At 41.2% G+C, this 17,486-nt stretch overlaps 2 protein-coding genes and 2 non-coding genes across 8 annotated transcripts; 1 reads left to right on the top strand and 3 right to left on the bottom strand.

Moving 5' to 3' along the window:
- Positions 1–594: 594 nt before the first annotated feature.
- On the bottom strand, positions 595–5,220 carry thap12b (THAP domain containing 12b). The gene is made up of 5 exons (XM_024277952.2): positions 4,817–5,220; positions 4,346–4,466; positions 3,154–3,261; positions 3,044–3,080; positions 595–2,966 (listed from the first exon to the last, which is right to left on the bottom strand). The coding sequence occupies exons 1-5, from the start codon at positions 4,903–4,905 to the stop codon at positions 1,072–1,074; spliced, it is 2,250 nt and encodes a 749-aa protein (XP_024133720.1). The 5' UTR covers positions 4,906–5,220; the 3' UTR covers positions 595–1,071.
- Positions 5,221–5,478: 258 nt separating this feature from the next.
- Positions 5,479–5,550, top strand: trnap-agg. Its single transcript has one exon. It is a non-coding gene; the product is annotated as a tRNA-Pro (tRNA).
- A 260-nt stretch (positions 5,551–5,810) lies between these two features.
- On the bottom strand, positions 5,811–5,882 carry trnap-cgg. Its single transcript has one exon. It is a non-coding gene; the product is annotated as a tRNA-Pro (tRNA).
- Positions 5,883–6,015: 133 nt separating this feature from the next.
- On the bottom strand, positions 6,016–17,348 carry dyrk1ab (dual-specificity tyrosine-(Y)-phosphorylation regulated kinase 1A, b). 5 transcript variants are annotated; one of them, XM_036214754.1, is made up of 13 exons: positions 16,544–17,348; positions 14,786–14,852; positions 14,105–14,123; positions 13,167–13,363; positions 12,835–12,927; positions 12,305–12,493; positions 12,056–12,203; positions 11,680–11,966; positions 11,436–11,582; positions 11,163–11,303; positions 10,783–11,086; positions 10,121–10,245; positions 6,016–9,895 (listed from the first exon to the last, which is right to left on the bottom strand). In XM_036214754.1, exons 2-13 carry the CDS (start codon positions 14,810–14,812, stop codon positions 9,308–9,310), a joined length of 2,265 nt encoding a protein of 754 aa, XP_036070647.1. In that variant the 5' UTR covers positions 14,813–14,852; positions 16,544–17,348; the 3' UTR covers positions 6,016–9,307. The 5 variants fall into 5 exon arrangements, with proteins under 5 accessions (XP_036070647.1, XP_036070646.1, XP_024132590.1 ...); XM_036214753.1 differs by lacking the exon at positions 16,544–17,348 and adding an exon at positions 15,762–16,293 and having other exon boundaries at positions 9,308–9,895; XM_024276822.2 differs by lacking the exon at positions 14,105–14,123 and having other exon boundaries at positions 9,308–9,895.
- Positions 17,349–17,486: the final 138 nt, after the last annotated feature.

The following is a 17,486-nucleotide window of genomic DNA, read 5'->3' as shown; positions in this document are numbered from 1 at the left end:
AAAATGTAAAAACAGAATTTTAACTGGAGATTTTGAAAAAAAAATCTAAAACAAGACATTGTAACTTTGAAAAAAATGGAAAACGTGTAAATTTGAGAAAAAATATTAAAACTTAAATAAAAAACTCTAAATGTAAAATTAATAATTGAAAAAGTATCTATTAGTACAAAAGTAGTTCAACTTTCTTTCTTCTTTTTTGCTTTTCTGAAACTTCATTTTCAGTTGTTTTCAGCTTCAATTCTGTTTTCTGATTCTACATGGGGGCGGGGCTTTGAGCTCAATGGTGAGTATTTTCACTCTTTTCTCAAACTTTTTATTCTGATTAAACTTTCAAATTTACTTTTTTCTTTCAAATTTCCAACATGTGTTTCATGTTTTCAATATATTTTAATTGTTTCATTTTTTTTTCAAATTTTCAACAATTCCTTCAAGTTTACAATATTTATTTTCGATTTTAAAACTGCTTTCAAATTTTATTTTTCCCAACTTTACAATGCCTGTTTTTCAAATTTTCAGTCTTGTCTTTCATTTAATTTAAGCTGATCCTGATTTGACCCCATATAGATCCACCAGAAAATGCAGGAATATGAATGCTTGCAGTAGAAAAAAACATTTTTATTTCATTTTTTTAAAAATCCATACATGAAAAAGTTGCTTGAATCCATAAATTTCGAAAAAAAAAGAAAAAGAAAAACTTGCTTTTTCAGGTGTATTTTTAAACCTTCATGAATGTAAAGCCATAAAAGCTGCTGGTACTGGTGAAACAGCTCCCTCTGGTGGTCACTGCTAGGCTCTACAAGGAAAGCTATTTAAGAAATTTCATCAAGAAATTTTTTTGTTTTGTAGAAAAGTAACACCAGAGCTCCAGTATTTATGTTCTTTGATTTACTATAACTTTAACCGTTAACACGATCATCATAATTCTAGTAGATTTTGAAGGAGAAAAGCGGCATACGCCGCCTTTCTCCTTCAAAATCTACTAGAATTACGTTGATCGTGTTAACAGTTAAAGCTACAGTATGCCAAAAGATTAGATGATGTCTTTGATCAAATTTTAAGTTTCGATCTCCATCAGTTTGTCGCAGCCTCCTCCTCCATTGGCTCCTCCGGCTCGACCTCATCCTCCGGATAAAGCCGGCAGTATTTGTCCACCATGACGTCCAGGTCGTGCTTGACGTGGCTGTTCACGTGCAGCATGGCCAGGCTTCTGTGCCAGTTTTTCACGGGCGTGTTGTCGAAATAAGCCTGCAGCCGTTTGCTTGCCGTGTCGTTGTCGCCGCCGCTGCTCCCGTCGCTTTCTAGCTTCAGCACGGGCAAGGTGGAGAGCACTTTCAGGAAGGAGTTGACGTTGGGGAAGAACTTGACGTCCGGAAGCTGCAGCGTCTCATGGATGCTGGTGGGCAGGCGCACCTCCTTGCCGCGGTGCTTCCACTTGATCCTCCAGCAGTGGAGCTCCGCAGGGAGCGTGTCGGGGCTCGGCAGGTCACTGTGGTAAATGTCGGCGTAGTTCTCCTCCATGGTGTTGAACTTCATCTGGCCCATGACGGCTGGAACCAGAGACAGGCACTTGAGGGCGTTGAGGTGCGTGTCGGAGAACATGTCCTCCACCTCTTGCATGATGCCCCGGATGACGGGAACGGTCACGTACTCCTTAAAATACAGCTCGGCTTGGATTTCGCCGGCGTCGATGGATCTCTGCTTCCGGAGGAAAAGCCTCGGGATGGACACGGGGATCTCCATCAGGGAGGCGAGGCTGATAGCCTCCTCGTACCAGAATTCGTGGTAGACGTCGATGTTATCGTTGACCTCGTTCAGGGAGTGCAGGACGGCGGTTAAGCTGTTGGCTGCCGCGAACACGTCCAGCGTTTCGCCTTGCAGGTTCCTCCCGAAAGCTCTGCTGAAGGTGAGGACGTTCTTCAAGATGACAATTGTGACTATAAACTCAAAGTCGGCAAGGATTTCCGAGAAGTATGCGCTCGCCACGATGGGGGCGGTGAACAGTCCATCGTCATTCTCCCGAATGTTATCCATGCACAGTAGCAGCGGCGGCAGGACGTCGAGCAGCACATCGAAAACGTTGTGCTGCTCGGTCCAGCGAGAGGCGCAAGCTTCTTTCAGCGCGCTCGCCTTGTCCTCGCTCTTCTGATGGTGGACATCGATGGCTTTCTCCAGCTCGCTTTGAGTCGACGGCGCTTCAAAGAGCTTGGCGATCCGCCTCAGAGTTTCCATGGTGACCTGGACGTTGGGATAGGGCAGGTTGTTGGCTAGGTGGATGTTCAGCGGCATGTAAGAGCACGGCACGTGCACCGCAAACTTGTACTTCTCCATCAGCAGGACCGCCACCGCCTTCATCTTGATGGTGGAGGTTCCGGAGGCTTTGTGCGCCTGACCCCGGCAGTCCTCCATGCTGAGCCCCCAGCGCTCCGTCAGCTGGGCCTCCAGCCGCTCCACCAGGGCGCACTCGTCGCCGTCCCCGAACGGCAAAAAGTCCAACAACTCCTCCCGCGTGAGGTTCTGCTGATTCACGTAGCGGAGAAACAGAGGCAGATACTTCTCCTTGGAAAACTCCACAAGCTCCCCCGTGACCAGCGAGAAGAAGCGGCTCTCCCTGACCTCCATGAGCATCTCCTCGCGCACCGTGTTCTCACAAACTTCCAGCAGCTGGTTCAGCTGGGCTGAAGAGAGGTATTCTGTGTTGACGGCCGTCGTGCTGAAGCGCTTCCTCAAAGCTGCATCTCCGGCATTCATGGAGTAATCCAGGAGAGCCTGGAAGTTGTTGGGCTTAAATTCCGTCTCTGATGCTTTGTTTACTGTTAGAGGGATTCCCTGTTTCCCTAACAGCAAGAGAATCTCAAATAAGGACCTCAGATATTCTCGGTATTCTTTCTCCTCTGCGGACAGCTGGGGTTCATCGTCGGCTGTGTTTGTGCTCTCCTCTTCTACTTTGGAAGAAAGTTCAGCTGCCACTGAGACAAAAAAAAGGATTACACACTAAATAAAATACAACCAACAAAGAATATTCACAAACATAAATATTACTCACGTTGTCTTTCTTTCATCCTCTGTATATCGTCTTCAGTCTAAAAAAAGAGTTAAAGCTCAAGTTATCAAACTGAAACAGGAAATGACAGAGACGGAAACGGTTTCTCTTACGAGCTCTTTGATCCGTTTGCGGTGTCGAGTGTGAGGGTTCTTCAGATGGCTCGTTAGATCAAATATGGTTGGAATTGCTGTGTCCTTCAGTACGGTTCTATAGGGACTCTGAAAAGCACACACTATTATTGTACTATTAATGCACCTTTTTCTTCTAAATATGCAAACAAGAAAGTACGGTGGCCCTGAAGTGCAAAATCACACCAACAAATCACTGAATGCAAAAATGTTACAGATCAAATATACTGTTAAAATAAGCAAAACAAATAATAAAAAAGTAACATTACATTTTAGAAATCACAAGAAATTCCAGAAACCAAAAAAACAATAAAAAGAAAGAAAGAAATGTTTTGGAAACGTTTTCAAATTAAAAGTCCCACACCTACATGTGTGAAGTTTGTTCTCAGCATCCCTGAGGGAGTGGTGAGCTGCAGACTCAGGAACCATTTGGTGGTTTAACCCCCCGATCCAACCCCTTATTGCTGAGTGTCAAGCAGAGAGACAGTGGGTCCCATTTTAAGTCTTCTAAACAACTCAGCCTGGATTTGAACTCATACCATTCCAGACTCAGGGAGGACACTCTACCACAAGGCCACTGAGCTTTGGTGGGAAACAATTCACAATAAAAATCTGGAGAAGAGAGGTACTGTGGGACAACGCTGGTTGGATGCTGACGTTTAATTTTTGATGTTTGCGTTTTTTCAAAGCGTCTTCAATGTCTGCAGACATCATCCCATCAGTGATGTCCCATACTAGCCGCCTTTTATGGTTTCCTATTGTGTTTCATTCTTTAACATTTCATTTTGATTTCTGGAAATTACTTTTGTTTTCCAAAAAAATTTGTTTTTTTTTTTAACAGAAACCTGAAAAGGTAGGTACTATGGGACATCACTGAAGATGCATTTGAACACAAAAAAAAAAAAGTAATTATCCAACCAACAATGCAACCAGATTACCTACTTTTCCTGAATTTGTATTGTGAGTGTGTTTTTTTTGTTTTTTCTGGGAGTTATTGTTGTTGCTTAAAAGTTTCATTTCTTATTCGATACATTTTTTCTTTTTTAGAATTTTGCTTTAATTTCTAAAACATAATTTTTCATAGTGGTTGTGATCTTTAATATATTTTTGCAGTGAGTGATTTTTTCACTTTAGGACCACCAAAAATAGGATAAATGGATATATATATGCTCACCGTTTTGCACACCATACCCGGGTCAAAGTGCTTTGCACATAGTCTGTAATGTTTATTCAACTGATCTGCAGTTTTAGCTTCCAGATCTGCTCTGCGGCAGTTCTCCACCCAGATCCTGCATCTGGAAAAGTCAACAAGAAAGCAACATTTAGTCCAATGAGCAAAACTTTTTAAAACACATCGAATTAAGTATTAACTGAGTTTAGTTAATACATTGATCACTATTTCTAATTAGTCTAATTGTACTTGTAAGCTAGAAATGCACACCAAATAATTATATTTACATTTCCCTGTTAAGCCTTTTAAAAATAATAATAATAATATTTAAAGCTTTTTCAAATTGCATCAAACAGAAAACATGCAACAGGCTACATGCTAGGTAAGGCATCTTTTTTTTTTTTTAAAACTATGCTATAAAAGCAATTAAATGACCTGTTTTTGTGTAAAAAGCAGCAGTATTTTGCACCTTACCTCTCTGGGTCTCTTGGAAAACGGAAAAAAGCCAGATCTGACTGTGTGCTTTTCCGTGTACAGTTTGGGGCCGCGCAAAAATTCGGCATGTTCAAGCTAAGAAGCTAGCTTTCGCTTGATTTGCTTTGGTCCACGTCGGTGGTTTGGGGCACTAAAACACCAACTTCATACCAGTAAACTGTTCGCGTTTGAGTTTTAATTATTTCCTATTCTACAAACAAGCAAAAGAAATTGTGAAACCAGCGCACAGCTCTACAAAACATACACAAAACGGTTGAATTTAGCCCAGATCATTCGCACACAGCGTTTTCCCGCCCACGAAGAATCTGATTGGACGTTCGCCAAATCTCAGTGACAGGATTGGTCACACGAATAATTCAAAAAACCAATCCACTGGCAGTAAGGTTTTCTTCTTTGTCCCAGAGCAAGAGCTTGGGAGCAGTACTGCCGCTTACTGGCCAAAGTGTTGCCATTGCAGACCAACAACAAAATAACGTAGCATTTAAGGAAAAACGGGGAAAGGGGGAAGAAAACGCTAAACTCCTAGTATAAGGTAGAAAATTGGTAAATAAAGCTCACAAATTCTCATTCTTCCACTCAGCACCATAGTGTGTTCTCGTGGGAAGAGAGCCATATTTTGTTATGTGTCGCACTTGTAGCGTGGCTCGTTGGTCTAGGGGTATGATTCTCGCTTAGGGTGCGAGAGGTCCCGGGTTCAAATCCCGGACGAGCCCACTTTTTGTAGTCGAAACTGCGCAGATCTGGAAAAAGATTTATATCAAATTTAGCTAATAGAACTTAGGTATATGTTGTATATATTTTTTTTTCTTGGTGCGTTTTTCCTGTTTTCTTTCGTAGCCAGCCTACATGTCATCCTAATGATTACGCAGAATAATTCGAGTGAATTTATAACAAATGTAATGATTTGGGAATTTATTAATATTACTAATGGATAGATAAAAAGGAAAATCAGTTTAAGAGAAAAAATGTACAAGGGCTCGTCCGGGATTTGAACCCGGGACCTCTCGCACCCGAAGCGAGAATCATACCCCTAGACCAACGAGCCAGACCACACAACAAAATGCACAGTCAGTTTTTCTACTGTACACACACGGAGAATGCTCTGGTGCTGCCTGCATAGTAAGTCCTTGATTTAAATGTTTTAGTGTGTATTCAGTCAATAACGACACGAACAACAATTCAATTAACTTCTTTTTATATATCATACATAAGACTGTCTTAATATAATACAAAGGGCATTGTCATAAACACAGCAAAGTCTTGACTAGATCTTACAATCTGTGGATACATGGACTTATCCTTTCCCCCATGCTGTTCAATTCTATAGTGCATGTTGCATGTACAAAAGAAAATGTGGAGAAAAAATGTGAAATTAAAAAAAATGAAAGGGATAATTCCAAATTAAATAAAAGGACTTCAGCTTCTGTTGGGTGTTAAGATATGTCAACAACTATTTGTGTAGAACCTACAAACCGAACAGGCGTATGAAAAATGGAACCTCTTTTCAACCATGTGCTTCTCATATAACCAAAAAGTAAGATTTGTGATGTACATGCACTTACAATATACCCTGTGAAAATTATTAAGGTTTGAAGATCTAGCTTTCCCTGTTTGATTCAAACCCTACCTCATAGTGTTGTCCTGATGTAGTCAAGACAAAACCTTGCCAAAAGGCAAGGTTTTGCCACTAAGAAAACAGGAGTTCCTGCCCACTGAATGGTCACCAATTTGACAAACATAATCAACATACCAGCAGGAGCAAGGTAGTGAGTTCTATACTTCCTTTATTAAAAAAATATAAATATATACATAAATTCTATTTCAACTATTAAAAAGGGGCTGCATTTCATGACAACTGCTCTAAATAAGAAGTCAATCAGTATGATCTGAAATAGGCGCACACTTACCAGTCACTGCAGTCAAATTTTTTCAGTTTTTTTTTCAGTCTTTATTTTTGGAATGTTTAGTACCAGTATGAGTGTCAGCAGTAAAACAACTGACGCGATTTTAAATGTCTCAAATTCAGCAGGGTGTGAAGGGGGGGAGGAAAGAAAAAAAAGTGATTGCAAATTTTGCAATTTTAACCTTGACATCCAGATAAAACCCCAATCTCAAAATAGGTAGCTTTATATTTGGAAAAGAACCGAGCAGGACTGCATACAAGGGTTTCTCCTAGAAAATGACAACAACGTGCCCTGCCCCTAACTTGCAAGGAGGCCGTGGGCTAATTTTTATTTCCTTCCTTTGTTTTAATTTCAAAGCCGGCACAATGACCAACAGAAGAAAGAAAGCACTTCAAAATCCCTGATAAAAAAAAAAAAATTAAATTAAAAAAATAATGTTAATTTAAAACTCTGGTTATTGACTAATGTTTTGAGGACATGCATGTCTGCCGAGGCAAAGCAATGTAACTGCGGGCTGAGAGGAGCCCGTTCCCTTTGAACAGTGTGACAATCATGGGGATCTTCCCGACTGAATCAGAGATCTATCGTTCAACACAAGCGGATTTGCCACGATTAGCAAGACAGTGACAAAAGTCTTGCTTCCACGGTAGAAACTAGCCACGTTGATGATGTATGAAAGGCAGCAACACCCTTTGAAATAGTATGATGGGGGCAAAAAAGAAAAAAAAAATTGAAATACAAAACAAAAACAGAAAAAAAAGACAGAAATAGAACACGTTAGTCTCCTTTTTCCTTTTTTTTTTTTAACCATCAGCTTCTATATCTCGCTACTCCGGAGCCTGCAGAGTAACTACCAAATTTTCTAACATACCGAGGGTTTTTTTTCTTTTTTTCAAAAGACTCCCAAAAAATAATCTACCAATTCATATGGAAACAGTTTTGGTACAATGTTGCAAAGAAATCTGGCCAGAATACAACAAATAGCCAACGGTCTCCACAACGATTCTCCAGTTCTGCTAAAAGTAACATATTGCAGCTGTTTGTGTTGACGTTTAAAAGAAGGTCTTAATAAAGTTTGCGTCAAAGTGGTGAACTGCTACATTATTGGTTACAGACACCTATATGCTATAAAACAACTGCTTTGGTATAAAAACATATCCAAAGGGAAAATAAATTCTTGTAAAATTCACAGCATAATTTGAGGAGAAAAAAGGCAGTCACTTAAATCGTCTTTTTTTGTGGTTTTTGTTGTTTTTTTTCTTCAGTTTCCATGTTTTGGATGGAGAGACTTGTGCAGGTGGTTCAGATGAGTAACTACATGCAAAAGAGGGAAGGAGTAAACAAATAAAAAAAAAAGAAAAAAGGAAACAAAAAAAAAAGATTGTGGGATAGATAGTTCTTTTTCTATGAAAAATCTTTAAACCAGTGAACTTTGAAGGAAGTGATGTTTAGGAGGTTGTCATGTACAATAAAACCCTGTTGTGTGGGGCCCTGCTGAAGACGAAATCTTTGTCGAGAAAGGCCTCAAAAATCACAATTTTTTATTAACCTTTTCTACATTTGTATTTTTTTCTTAAATTTCCTTAAGAATTAAGGGCTGTCTAGAGAGAAAAATAGAGAAAAGCCATCTTAATTCAAATGATAATGTCCAGCTCCATCCCATTCCAAGTCCATGAGTCATAAGGCCAAAGGGTTATCTAGAACCAGCCGCTGACTGTCTTCCTCTCACTGGGCCGGATCCTTTCACCTTCCATGCCCATCGCTGCTCTCGCCTGTGCCGGGGCCCGGTTGCAGCTCGCAGGACTACAAGGCCTCTGTGGGCCTGAGGGCTGGTGCCTCTCCTTCAACCACCACCCCCCTCGATAAATCGGTGGGTGTTCTCCCCCCCACCCGGACAGCGCACGCACAGGGACTCCACTGCTAAGTGTTCCCCCTTTGACAGAGTCACACCAAACCGACCGTCAAGAAATATCACCGCAAACGTTTCCCCCCTTTGTTGTCAAGCTACAGGATTTACAAGCAGCTTTGATGTGGAATTTCACTTTATAAAAAAAAAAAAAAAAAATTTAAATTAAATTTGAAAAAAGAAAAAAGGGCAGAAAATAATGAACAACCAGTAAAACAGTAACATCAGGCGGTCCACGCGGCCGAGGACGCCGAGCATTTCGCCACCAACGGCTAGCTGCAGGACAGCTCCGGACTTCTCCTCTGAAATGCATCTTAGAAGGTTTTTGCCACATAATACCATAAGGTGATAACTTGGTGGTTACATGAAACTGGTGAAATGGTAAGATGGATGTTTTGATTTCACTATGGTTATTCCGCAGTATTATTTTGTGCCTAATGATTGCAAAAGAAAAATCGATGAAAATTACATATATACTTTTTAACAAAGGTTTTTTTTTTTGTTGTTTTGTTGTTTTTTTTTTCCTCTGTAGTAGCGGTTCAGTGATATCTCCCTTCTGACGTGAGCAGCTTTTGTCAACACACCTTGTAGTAAAAAACACCACCTTAAAAATGACGCACAGGGGGTGGGGGGGGGACACACAGCCAAATGTCAGTGCAGTCACGAGCTGGCCATAGAACTCTGCTGCACACATACTCCAGTCATTGGAGACTCCTCCCGGTCCATGCCCTGCCTCATACCCAGGTGGCCTTCTGCTAGGTAGTGGGCAGGCCCCGTATTCGTGCCCATGGAGAATGCAGGGTGTGCTGCCATGCCAGTCTCCTGCCGCGGGTTCGAGAAGGCACCTAGTCCCATGCTCAGCCCACCATTCTGACCAAAGTCAAGGGCTCCAGCAGGCAAATGGCGAAGCTGGTAGGCCTGGTTGCCATGGTTCCCAGTGGAAGAGGACGATGTAGAGGAAGAGGAGGCAGAGGAAGACAGGGAGGTCATGGACAGATGGCCATGAACCACCTCCATGGAGTCCTGTGTCGAGGAGCTGTGTGTTGGGGAGGTGTAGTGGCGCGGGCGTGGACGAGTGGCCATCATTTGCCCGTGGTGGTGATGACTATGGGAGTGGGGATGAAGGGCCTTGGGGTGCTGAGGGGGAACATGGAAGGTGGTCTCCTGGACTGGGTGAGTCTCCCCAGTGACCGACTCTGGTCCGACGCCACCTCCCCACACCAGGGGGGGCGGGTAAGGCTGTCTTGCCTGTTGTTGTCGAGAAAATGTTGGTGTTATTTTACAGAAAGTCTTTCAACAACAAACTTTGAGATGGCTACATTCACACAATCCTTCTGCTTTACTAAACACAAACACATAATATTTAATAGATTGAATAAAATTACTTAAAAAAATAATAATTTTATCAAACAAAAAACATTCAATTTTTTGTGCATCTTAGCGCTGTATTTTAAGATTGTTTAGCTGGTTTACCTGTGGACAGAGGCTGTCACCATCCATGGCAGGCATCGTCGTGCCAAAGTGTCCTCCACTGTGCAAGTGGTGATGTGTAGGGTCAGATCTCGCTCTGCCACTGGTACTTGTCCCAGACGATCCTCCTGCGTGTTCAAACACACCTTTAATGAATCAAAGTCAAGCGCAACAAAACAGGACTTTATTTACACTAGTGTCTTTAGTGGTCAGTGGTTACATTTCCCCTCAAGATCGCCAGTTGTAATCGGAACGGCAATACATTGAGATCCTGGATGCATGCATGTGTTTTTGTGCGTCTGTGTGAGTGTAAGAAAAGCCTAAAATCAATGTGCTGCACCCAACCTTACAACCCTTTTATCATTTGAAAACAAGCAGAAAATACCCTTAGATAGCCCTGAATACATCAAAGTGTTGCATTAAAAGGTTGTTATGTAAACAGCAACAACAACACAGACACTTAGATGTATTAACTCTAACAGGTTTGTCACAAACATGACATATTTCAGGTGTTTATTTTGATTGATCAAAACTTGTAGTTAGCATTTCAGGAAATTGGAATTTTAAACTATTAGACTGTGAAACTCTTTAATACGTCAAACTGTTCTGGTTTCTTGAGATCCAGCTTCTTGTGTCATCATACTGCAGCTTTAGATGGACTCTACCTGAACTGGAGGAGGTGCTGGAGGTGGTTCCTGACGACTGGGATTGCTCTAATGCGGGGCTTGTAGACACACTACTACTTGTATTGGTCCCCTCGTCTGCAGTCTTCTTGAAGAAGCTGTGCTGTAGGGCATAGTACGGCTGGATGCGGCTCTTGGGGTCATAGTCCAACATCCGGAGGATCAGGTCCTTGAACTTCAAGTAGTCAGCAACAGCGTGGCCAGACTCCCCTGCCCGTCGGCCGCCGGGACCGCCCGTCTCCACGCCTAAGATGGAGTGGAGCTTCCGCGAAGCTGGAGGCTTATACTGTAAAGAAAACAAAGACATGTTTAAGTATTGAATTTGTACATCCAGATCAGCACTCGTATAAACTTCAACTCACCCTTTTGCCATCTTTGGTCTTCTTAACACTCCATGTACCATCTGAAAGCTTCTCAAAGAACTTCCTGGCTTTTGGGGCTAGGTCCATTATGTGATTGGGTGGGATGCCAAGAACCTCGACTATTTTGTTCATCTGGTCCACCTGGAGAAACCAAAAGCATGTAAGTATTTGCACTCATAAAAACTCCAAAAGGTTTCTAAGCTTTTGGAGAAACACACAACTTTAAGGGTACTATTTTATTGGTATTGATGCTATTTCCCTAATGCTTTATACCTCATTGGCTCCACTAAATAGAGGCTCTCCGGTATGCATCTCTACCAAGATGCATCCCAAGGACCACATGTCAATGGCCAGGTCATAGGGCATTCCCAGCAACACCTCTGGAGAACGGTAGAAGCGACTTTGGATATACTGGTATATCTGTAAACACAAAACATGTGAAGTGAGTCTTAGCATTTATCTCCAAACAGCATCACACACAGACTGTATAGCAGATGAACTATTTGACAGTACATACCCTTTGTCCCAGTTGGCATGAGCTGCCAAAGTCCACTATTTTGATGGCACTCCTCTTGGGGTTACAAAGGAGGATGTTCTCGGGCTTCAGGTCACAGTGGATGATGCTGAGCTCGGGGGTGGCCAGGAAGAGTAGTGCCGTGCATAGCTGCTGGGCAAACTTCCGGGTGAGATTGAGTGAGACGCCGCGGAAGTTGGTATTTCGAAGCAGGTCGTATAAATTATATGACAGCATTTCAAACACGAGGCAGAGATGGTTACGGAACATGAAGTGGCGCTTCAGGTGGACTGCAAAGAGACAACATTCAGGAGCGTTAGTCGCAGACGGAGGAAGCCATCAGATTCATTCTGTTTGTGGGACATCAAAAGCAAATTACCAATATAGTATTTCATCTCCGTATCATGTTTGTTCATGAGCTCCAGAAGGCGCACTTCGATCTGGGCTTGATTAAGGAAAGCTTTCTTGTTCTTGATAATCTTAATGGCAACCCATTCTTGCTCTACTCGGTCATATGCTTTCACAACCTGAGAATGGAACAAAACCAGCATATGAAGCACATTTGTGACAATTAACATAAAGATTAAAACCAAAAAGCTGACCCAGAGTGTAAGTTTTAATCCCTCACCTGTCCGAATGATCCTTTTCCTATCAAGGAATCGATCTCATAGCGGTCCATCCACTTCTCCCCATTCTTGACGATGTAGTCATAGTTATCATCGTCATAGCCATCATTGAAAACCTTCCTCTCCTTCTTGTGACTGGAGTCCTCACCCTGACCCTGTTGGTGCCGCCGCTTCTTTTTTGCATAATAAACCTGAAAAGGAAAATGTAAATATAAAATGCAGCATACAGAGATTCCTTCAGGAAAAAGTTCATACAGATGTCCTCCAGCAAATTGGGTTTTTCGGGAATTAAATTCCCATTAAAAAAAAGAAAAGAAAAAAAAAAGCTTTTTCATGAAATATAAAATATTAAGCTCTATGAACAACAATTCATACAATAATAAAGACTACAAACTTAAATAAAAAGAATCTTGAATCCTCAAACATCTTAAAACAAGGGAATAAAAGCCTAATTCTGATCAGGACATTTTAAGAAGCACTTAAAAATGTTGTCCAAGGAATTATTAAAACTTTTATGAAAGCAAATACTCACCTCATTGATGTGTTTGTATGTTTTGATAAGGTCGATGGAGAGCTTCCTCAGGGGAGCTGAAGTTGGGTCACGAAAGCACTGGGGCATGTGCCTCTGAAATAACATTTTACAAACAAAAACACAACTTTAGAGGTACAAATTTAATCTGACAGGGTTTACATTTAAACTCCATACTGTTAGCACAATATGACATAACTAGACAGAAGGACATTTGACATGCAGCTACTCTGCCTAGTGATAGTAGTTTAAAAAAAGGGGAGCAAACTTTTGTGTGCAATTAAGTTTAGCTATTCCTGTAAATCCTAAAAGGGCAGCGGGAAGGGTGATTGTACCTGATTGGCAGTGAGCTGTGGTGTCTGGTCGCTGTACGGTAAAACCGTAACAGATTGGTCAGTGGTTGGCTGGTGGCGGTCACTGTACTGCTGGTGCGTATGGGGCATTGGAGCAGCCATCTGAAGACCAGCAGTGTGTAAAGAAAAAGAGGGCGCAAGCCGGACGGACGAAGGTTTGCATGCTGAAGTCTCTCCTCCTAGAAAGGAATTAAAAGTTCCCTTTAAATTCATTCAATACAGGATTATTCAAAGTGAAAAAGGAAGATAAAAGAGGTCATCAGAGATTTAAGGCTGCAAATAAAGCCAGAAAGATGAATTATGTTATATACAGGTATAACAAAGAAACAATATTTGTTGTTTAAGTGAAGCAAAAATTCAATTCTTATTAGATTAAAATGTATAAAAATTATCTATAGGAATTTATAAATGCAAATTAACAGCATTATTTACATTTGTGTTAATAACCAATCCCAAATGATGATAAACAGTGACAAAAACAGAAGATTTTAGTAAATCTGAATAATAAATGTGGGGTTTATGCACAGTGTTATGTTAAACATGTACACATTAAACAATGCAATCAAAGGACAACCCCAAAAAAATCAAAACACAGCAGAAATAGATCAACCTTTGTGAGGAAAAAGGGAAAAAACAGCCAGTTTAGCAGTGAAAAGGGGTGAGAATACAGCATCTCCACACTGTACGGTGAATCATCCTTCATTTTAAGCCAGAAGGAATCAAAAAATTATTAAATAGCATGTTCAGCTATCAGCATCTCTCACCAGACAACACAATTCACCAGTGCTACACAGTAACCACTATTCAGAATCCCAGCAACAGCACCTAATTAGCATAGCCTATCACCACAGAGATACAGCGTGATTTGGCAAGCCCATCAATGCACAGACCAATCACAACGCAGTATGCAAATAGCCTACTTTTGTTGCCAGGGCAGAGCTGCTCCCATTTTCCAATGAGAAAACAAGAAATAAACAAGAAATAAAATTGAACTTTGGCACACTTAGACGTTGCTTTCAACACAAGAGCCTGACAGCAAAATAGCTGCACAGCCTAAAACCTGCACTTCATATGAGAGCATTAGAAAGCTGACCCAGCTTTAGAAAAGTAAAGAAATACCCGTCCACTGACAGAAATAAAAGGAGCTGTAAGATGAGCAGAGAGCAACACTATATTTGAGGTGCCATAAGACGCTGTGTATTTTACCTATTTTCTTATAACATTTAAACAAACATACATGTTGAGTCATTTCTCTTCTAGCTTAAACAGAAATGTTCTATTTAAAACAAAAATATTAGGGCCACTTCTTCTTTTTATTTGTAGAATTTCTAGTGCCTGTGTAGCCTAAAAAAAAATTAAATTTGTTTTTAAACTGCAAAAAAAATGTGTTTATTTTGCATTAAAATAATACATTTGTGCAGAAAATTTTAAGTAAATAGTCCCGGTCTAAATTATTATTTAGATCTTTATCTTCTTAAGAGAGTCAAAAAATGGGAGATGCCAGATTGAATAAAAGTGGAGGACAGAAGAAAGACAAAAAATTACAATAAAGTAGACTAGTCCCCCACCAAAGAGTTAAGGTTTAGTATACAGCAGCTAACCTGGATGCATCTTCTGCAAAATTTCATATCATCCTGGTAGGAGAGTCCAGCAGCAAACCACAACCCACTACAAGGAACAAAAAGACATTATTATAAGTTTACATGTTTTTGTGGCTACTGAACTTTCCTGTTAACTTGAGGAGAAATGAATGACAGGATCACTTTAAAGGGGTTCTTCAAAACTTTGGAAAGTGATCAGGGGTTAGTTAGATGTCAGAATGATATATATAGAAAAATTCAGATTTATAATGACACAAAATAATCAGAGGTTTTTAGGTGTTATAATAAAAAGTATGGCCAGCTAGTTTAACAATAGAAAGCATATTAATCTTAAAAAAAGAGAGCCAATTCGAAACATAGATAATAGTTGTGACACTGAGTCTTAAATAAGGTTTAATATTTTTGTTGTTCCCTCAACTTATCAGGCAATAAACAATTTAAATTGCCATCTATATGGGAAGTTTTAAAGACTTCTGAGGGCAAAAAATGAACAAAATCAAACATGGATTCATCTATTTAGCAAACAGGGCCTTCTAAATTAAACACGAGCTTAAGCTTTGATTTTAGAACAAACATATAAGACAAATAAATTAATGCTTTGATTAATTTGGACAAATAAATGATATTTTCTTAATCAAGGGAAGACGATAAAGCATTTTGAAAGCAGACTCCTCACTGCTTTTGCCATTCTTAAGGTTCAGGACTAAGACACTGAACAGTTCCTTCAGTAGCTGTGCTCATTATGGCATCAACGGGCCTAATAAAGCGTGAATATAATAACAGTTAGCTTATATTCGTAGCGGTATACGATCACAAGTGATTGTTAAAGACTTATGGATCAAACCGGTGTGTCATCTTCTCACGCCCAACTGCTTTAGATCCATTCCAAAGCTGAATCAGACGAAACCCATCTAAACAATTAAAAGCCTATCGTTTGTCCAAACAGACGCTTCTCCCGAGGAAATTCTCTACTTACAGATGATATGATAAATCTCGTCATGGCTGGAATTTGAGAGGCATGTTCAGAGTTAATTTCCGTTCTTCCTTTCCTTTGTATCGCTAATGTAGGACTCCAAATCCCGGTGAGGATGACAAACGTTTATGGGCTTGCATTACAGCTAGCCGTCCGACTAGCTAGCGTGCTCGTCGTCCCCCCTGAAAACTGCGGGATAAGGCGAGCAGGTCTCTCACCAGCCCCGACGTTAGCTAGTGACGCTGTGTGGAGCCAGCGGATTGTGGGGCCCATTCAAACGGGTTCGTCAACAAGTCAGCGTTAACCATTAGCCAGGTTAGCCGAATAAGCTACGAAGCCAGGTTAGCCTCTCCACACTGAAGCCCCAACCGCCCCCTTGTATTAATGTAATTACCCACCGCACTGACAGTAAGTCAAACCGGAGGCGTAACGTAACAGGGTCTCAATCATACAATGACAGTGTCTAATATAGCAAAGTTAGCAAAAACGTTAACACTGTGCAGACATGACTGCCATTGCAGCTCACGCCGACTGTTACACATCATTTCCAGCCGACATCAAGACTAAATCCGTCCAGTATTCAAATCCGTCCACTGACCTACTGACTGAAAGCAAACGTTAACGCTGGCTTAAAAAATGTTAGCTAGCCGCCACACCAGCTACCATCCTTGTCTACCGCGTCCATCATTGTTAACTATTCCCTCTGCAGAGTGAAAAAAATCTGTGAAAGCAGTATCCACACCATGAAGCGATCATGCGCAACAGAACAGTTTGCGATTACTCACCTCTGATGGCACGATCTTCATTTAAAGTCCAATAACCTGTATGATGAGGAAACTTATCCAGCTTGAGATTCTCCCCTCCCAGCACGGTTAGCGAGTAAATCCAATCTCTGTACTCAGATCGGCAAGCTCTAAAATAACTCGTCAGTCACATCTGGTATGCACTTCATGGCCCAAGCTTTAATGCGCAATATCCAAGGCCGAAATAACTTCAGCAAATGTTAATATTAGCCGATGACAAGCAACATGCTAAGCAGCACGCATAAGTCACTAGCTAACCTTAGCGAGCTGGCTAGCTGGATGACAAAATGAGCGCAGCTAACGTTAGCTACCTGCCCTGGTTGGCCTCAAGCTAACTATTCTAGCTACCGCTAAACAAACGTTATGCCAAATTCAGATTTAACGCTATCTTTACACAATTCACATCGGTCACTTCGACTAGTGCGACAATACAATTACATCCAGATTATCAAAACACAAACCAGAAGCCGCGTCCTCTGATAATTTTGGTTAGGAATTTTGAGTCAATTTTCACAAAATGGCGCGCGGTCCAAACCTGCGCAGTGAACCGGCCCGGTGGACCAGAGACACGGACAACTGAGTTAGTGCGGCGCCGCCTAATTATTTCAGCTCAATTAAAACATCGGCCTCTTGACTTTCTTGATCCGATCCACTGCGCGCATTTCAACATCCAAAAACGTCAAACATATATCTTCTGACAGCATTATTCCGGCGGGAAGGGAGAACATTTGAAAAGACTGAGCAGAGGAAAAAAAACCTCCTGACAAAATGGCGATGCTCTAGCTTGTTGCCATGGCAACTGTCAATCAAAAAAAATGGAAGTACCCGGATGCACCAATGACGAATAAAATCTGAACTGACCAGAGTTCTAAGACACATGTAGCTCGTTTGGTGAAACAGACTACATTGTTGGTCAGATTTTGTG

The sequence above is a fragment of the Oryzias melastigma genome, linkage group LG13 (genome assembly GCF_002922805.2).
Source record: "Oryzias melastigma strain HK-1 linkage group LG13, ASM292280v2, whole genome shotgun sequence".
Lineage (NCBI taxonomy): Eukaryota > Metazoa > Chordata > Actinopteri > Beloniformes > Adrianichthyidae > Oryzias > Oryzias melastigma.
Note: the sequence above shows the minus strand (reverse complement) of the source record. Positions and strands in the feature narration are given on the sequence as shown.

Excerpts from the sequence above, each read along its gene's own strand:
- dyrk1ab (XM_036214754.1), bottom strand. The coding sequence starts at position 14,812 with ATGAAATTTTGCAGAAGATGCATCCAG. Across the intron at positions 12,928-13,166 it reads CACAGCTCACTGCCAATCAG|AGGCACATGCCCCAGTGCTT; the intron begins GTACAATCACCC and ends ATGTTATTTCAG. Across the intron at positions 11,967-12,055 it reads GGAGATGAAATACTATATTG|TCCACCTGAAGCGCCACTTC; the intron begins GTAATTTGCTTT and ends GTCTCTTTGCAG.
- thap12b (XM_024277952.2), bottom strand. The coding sequence starts at position 4,905 with ATGCCGAATTTTTGCGCGGCCCCAAACTGTACACGGAAAAGCACACAG. Across the intron at positions 3,262-4,345 it reads CGGGTATGGTGTGCAAAACG|AGTCCCTATAGAACCGTACT; the intron begins GTGAGCATATAT and ends TGTGCTTTTCAG. Across the intron at positions 2,967-3,043 it reads GAGGATGAAAGAAAGACAAC|TGGCAGCTGAACTTTCTTCC; the intron begins GTGAGTAATATT and ends TTTTTGTCTCAG.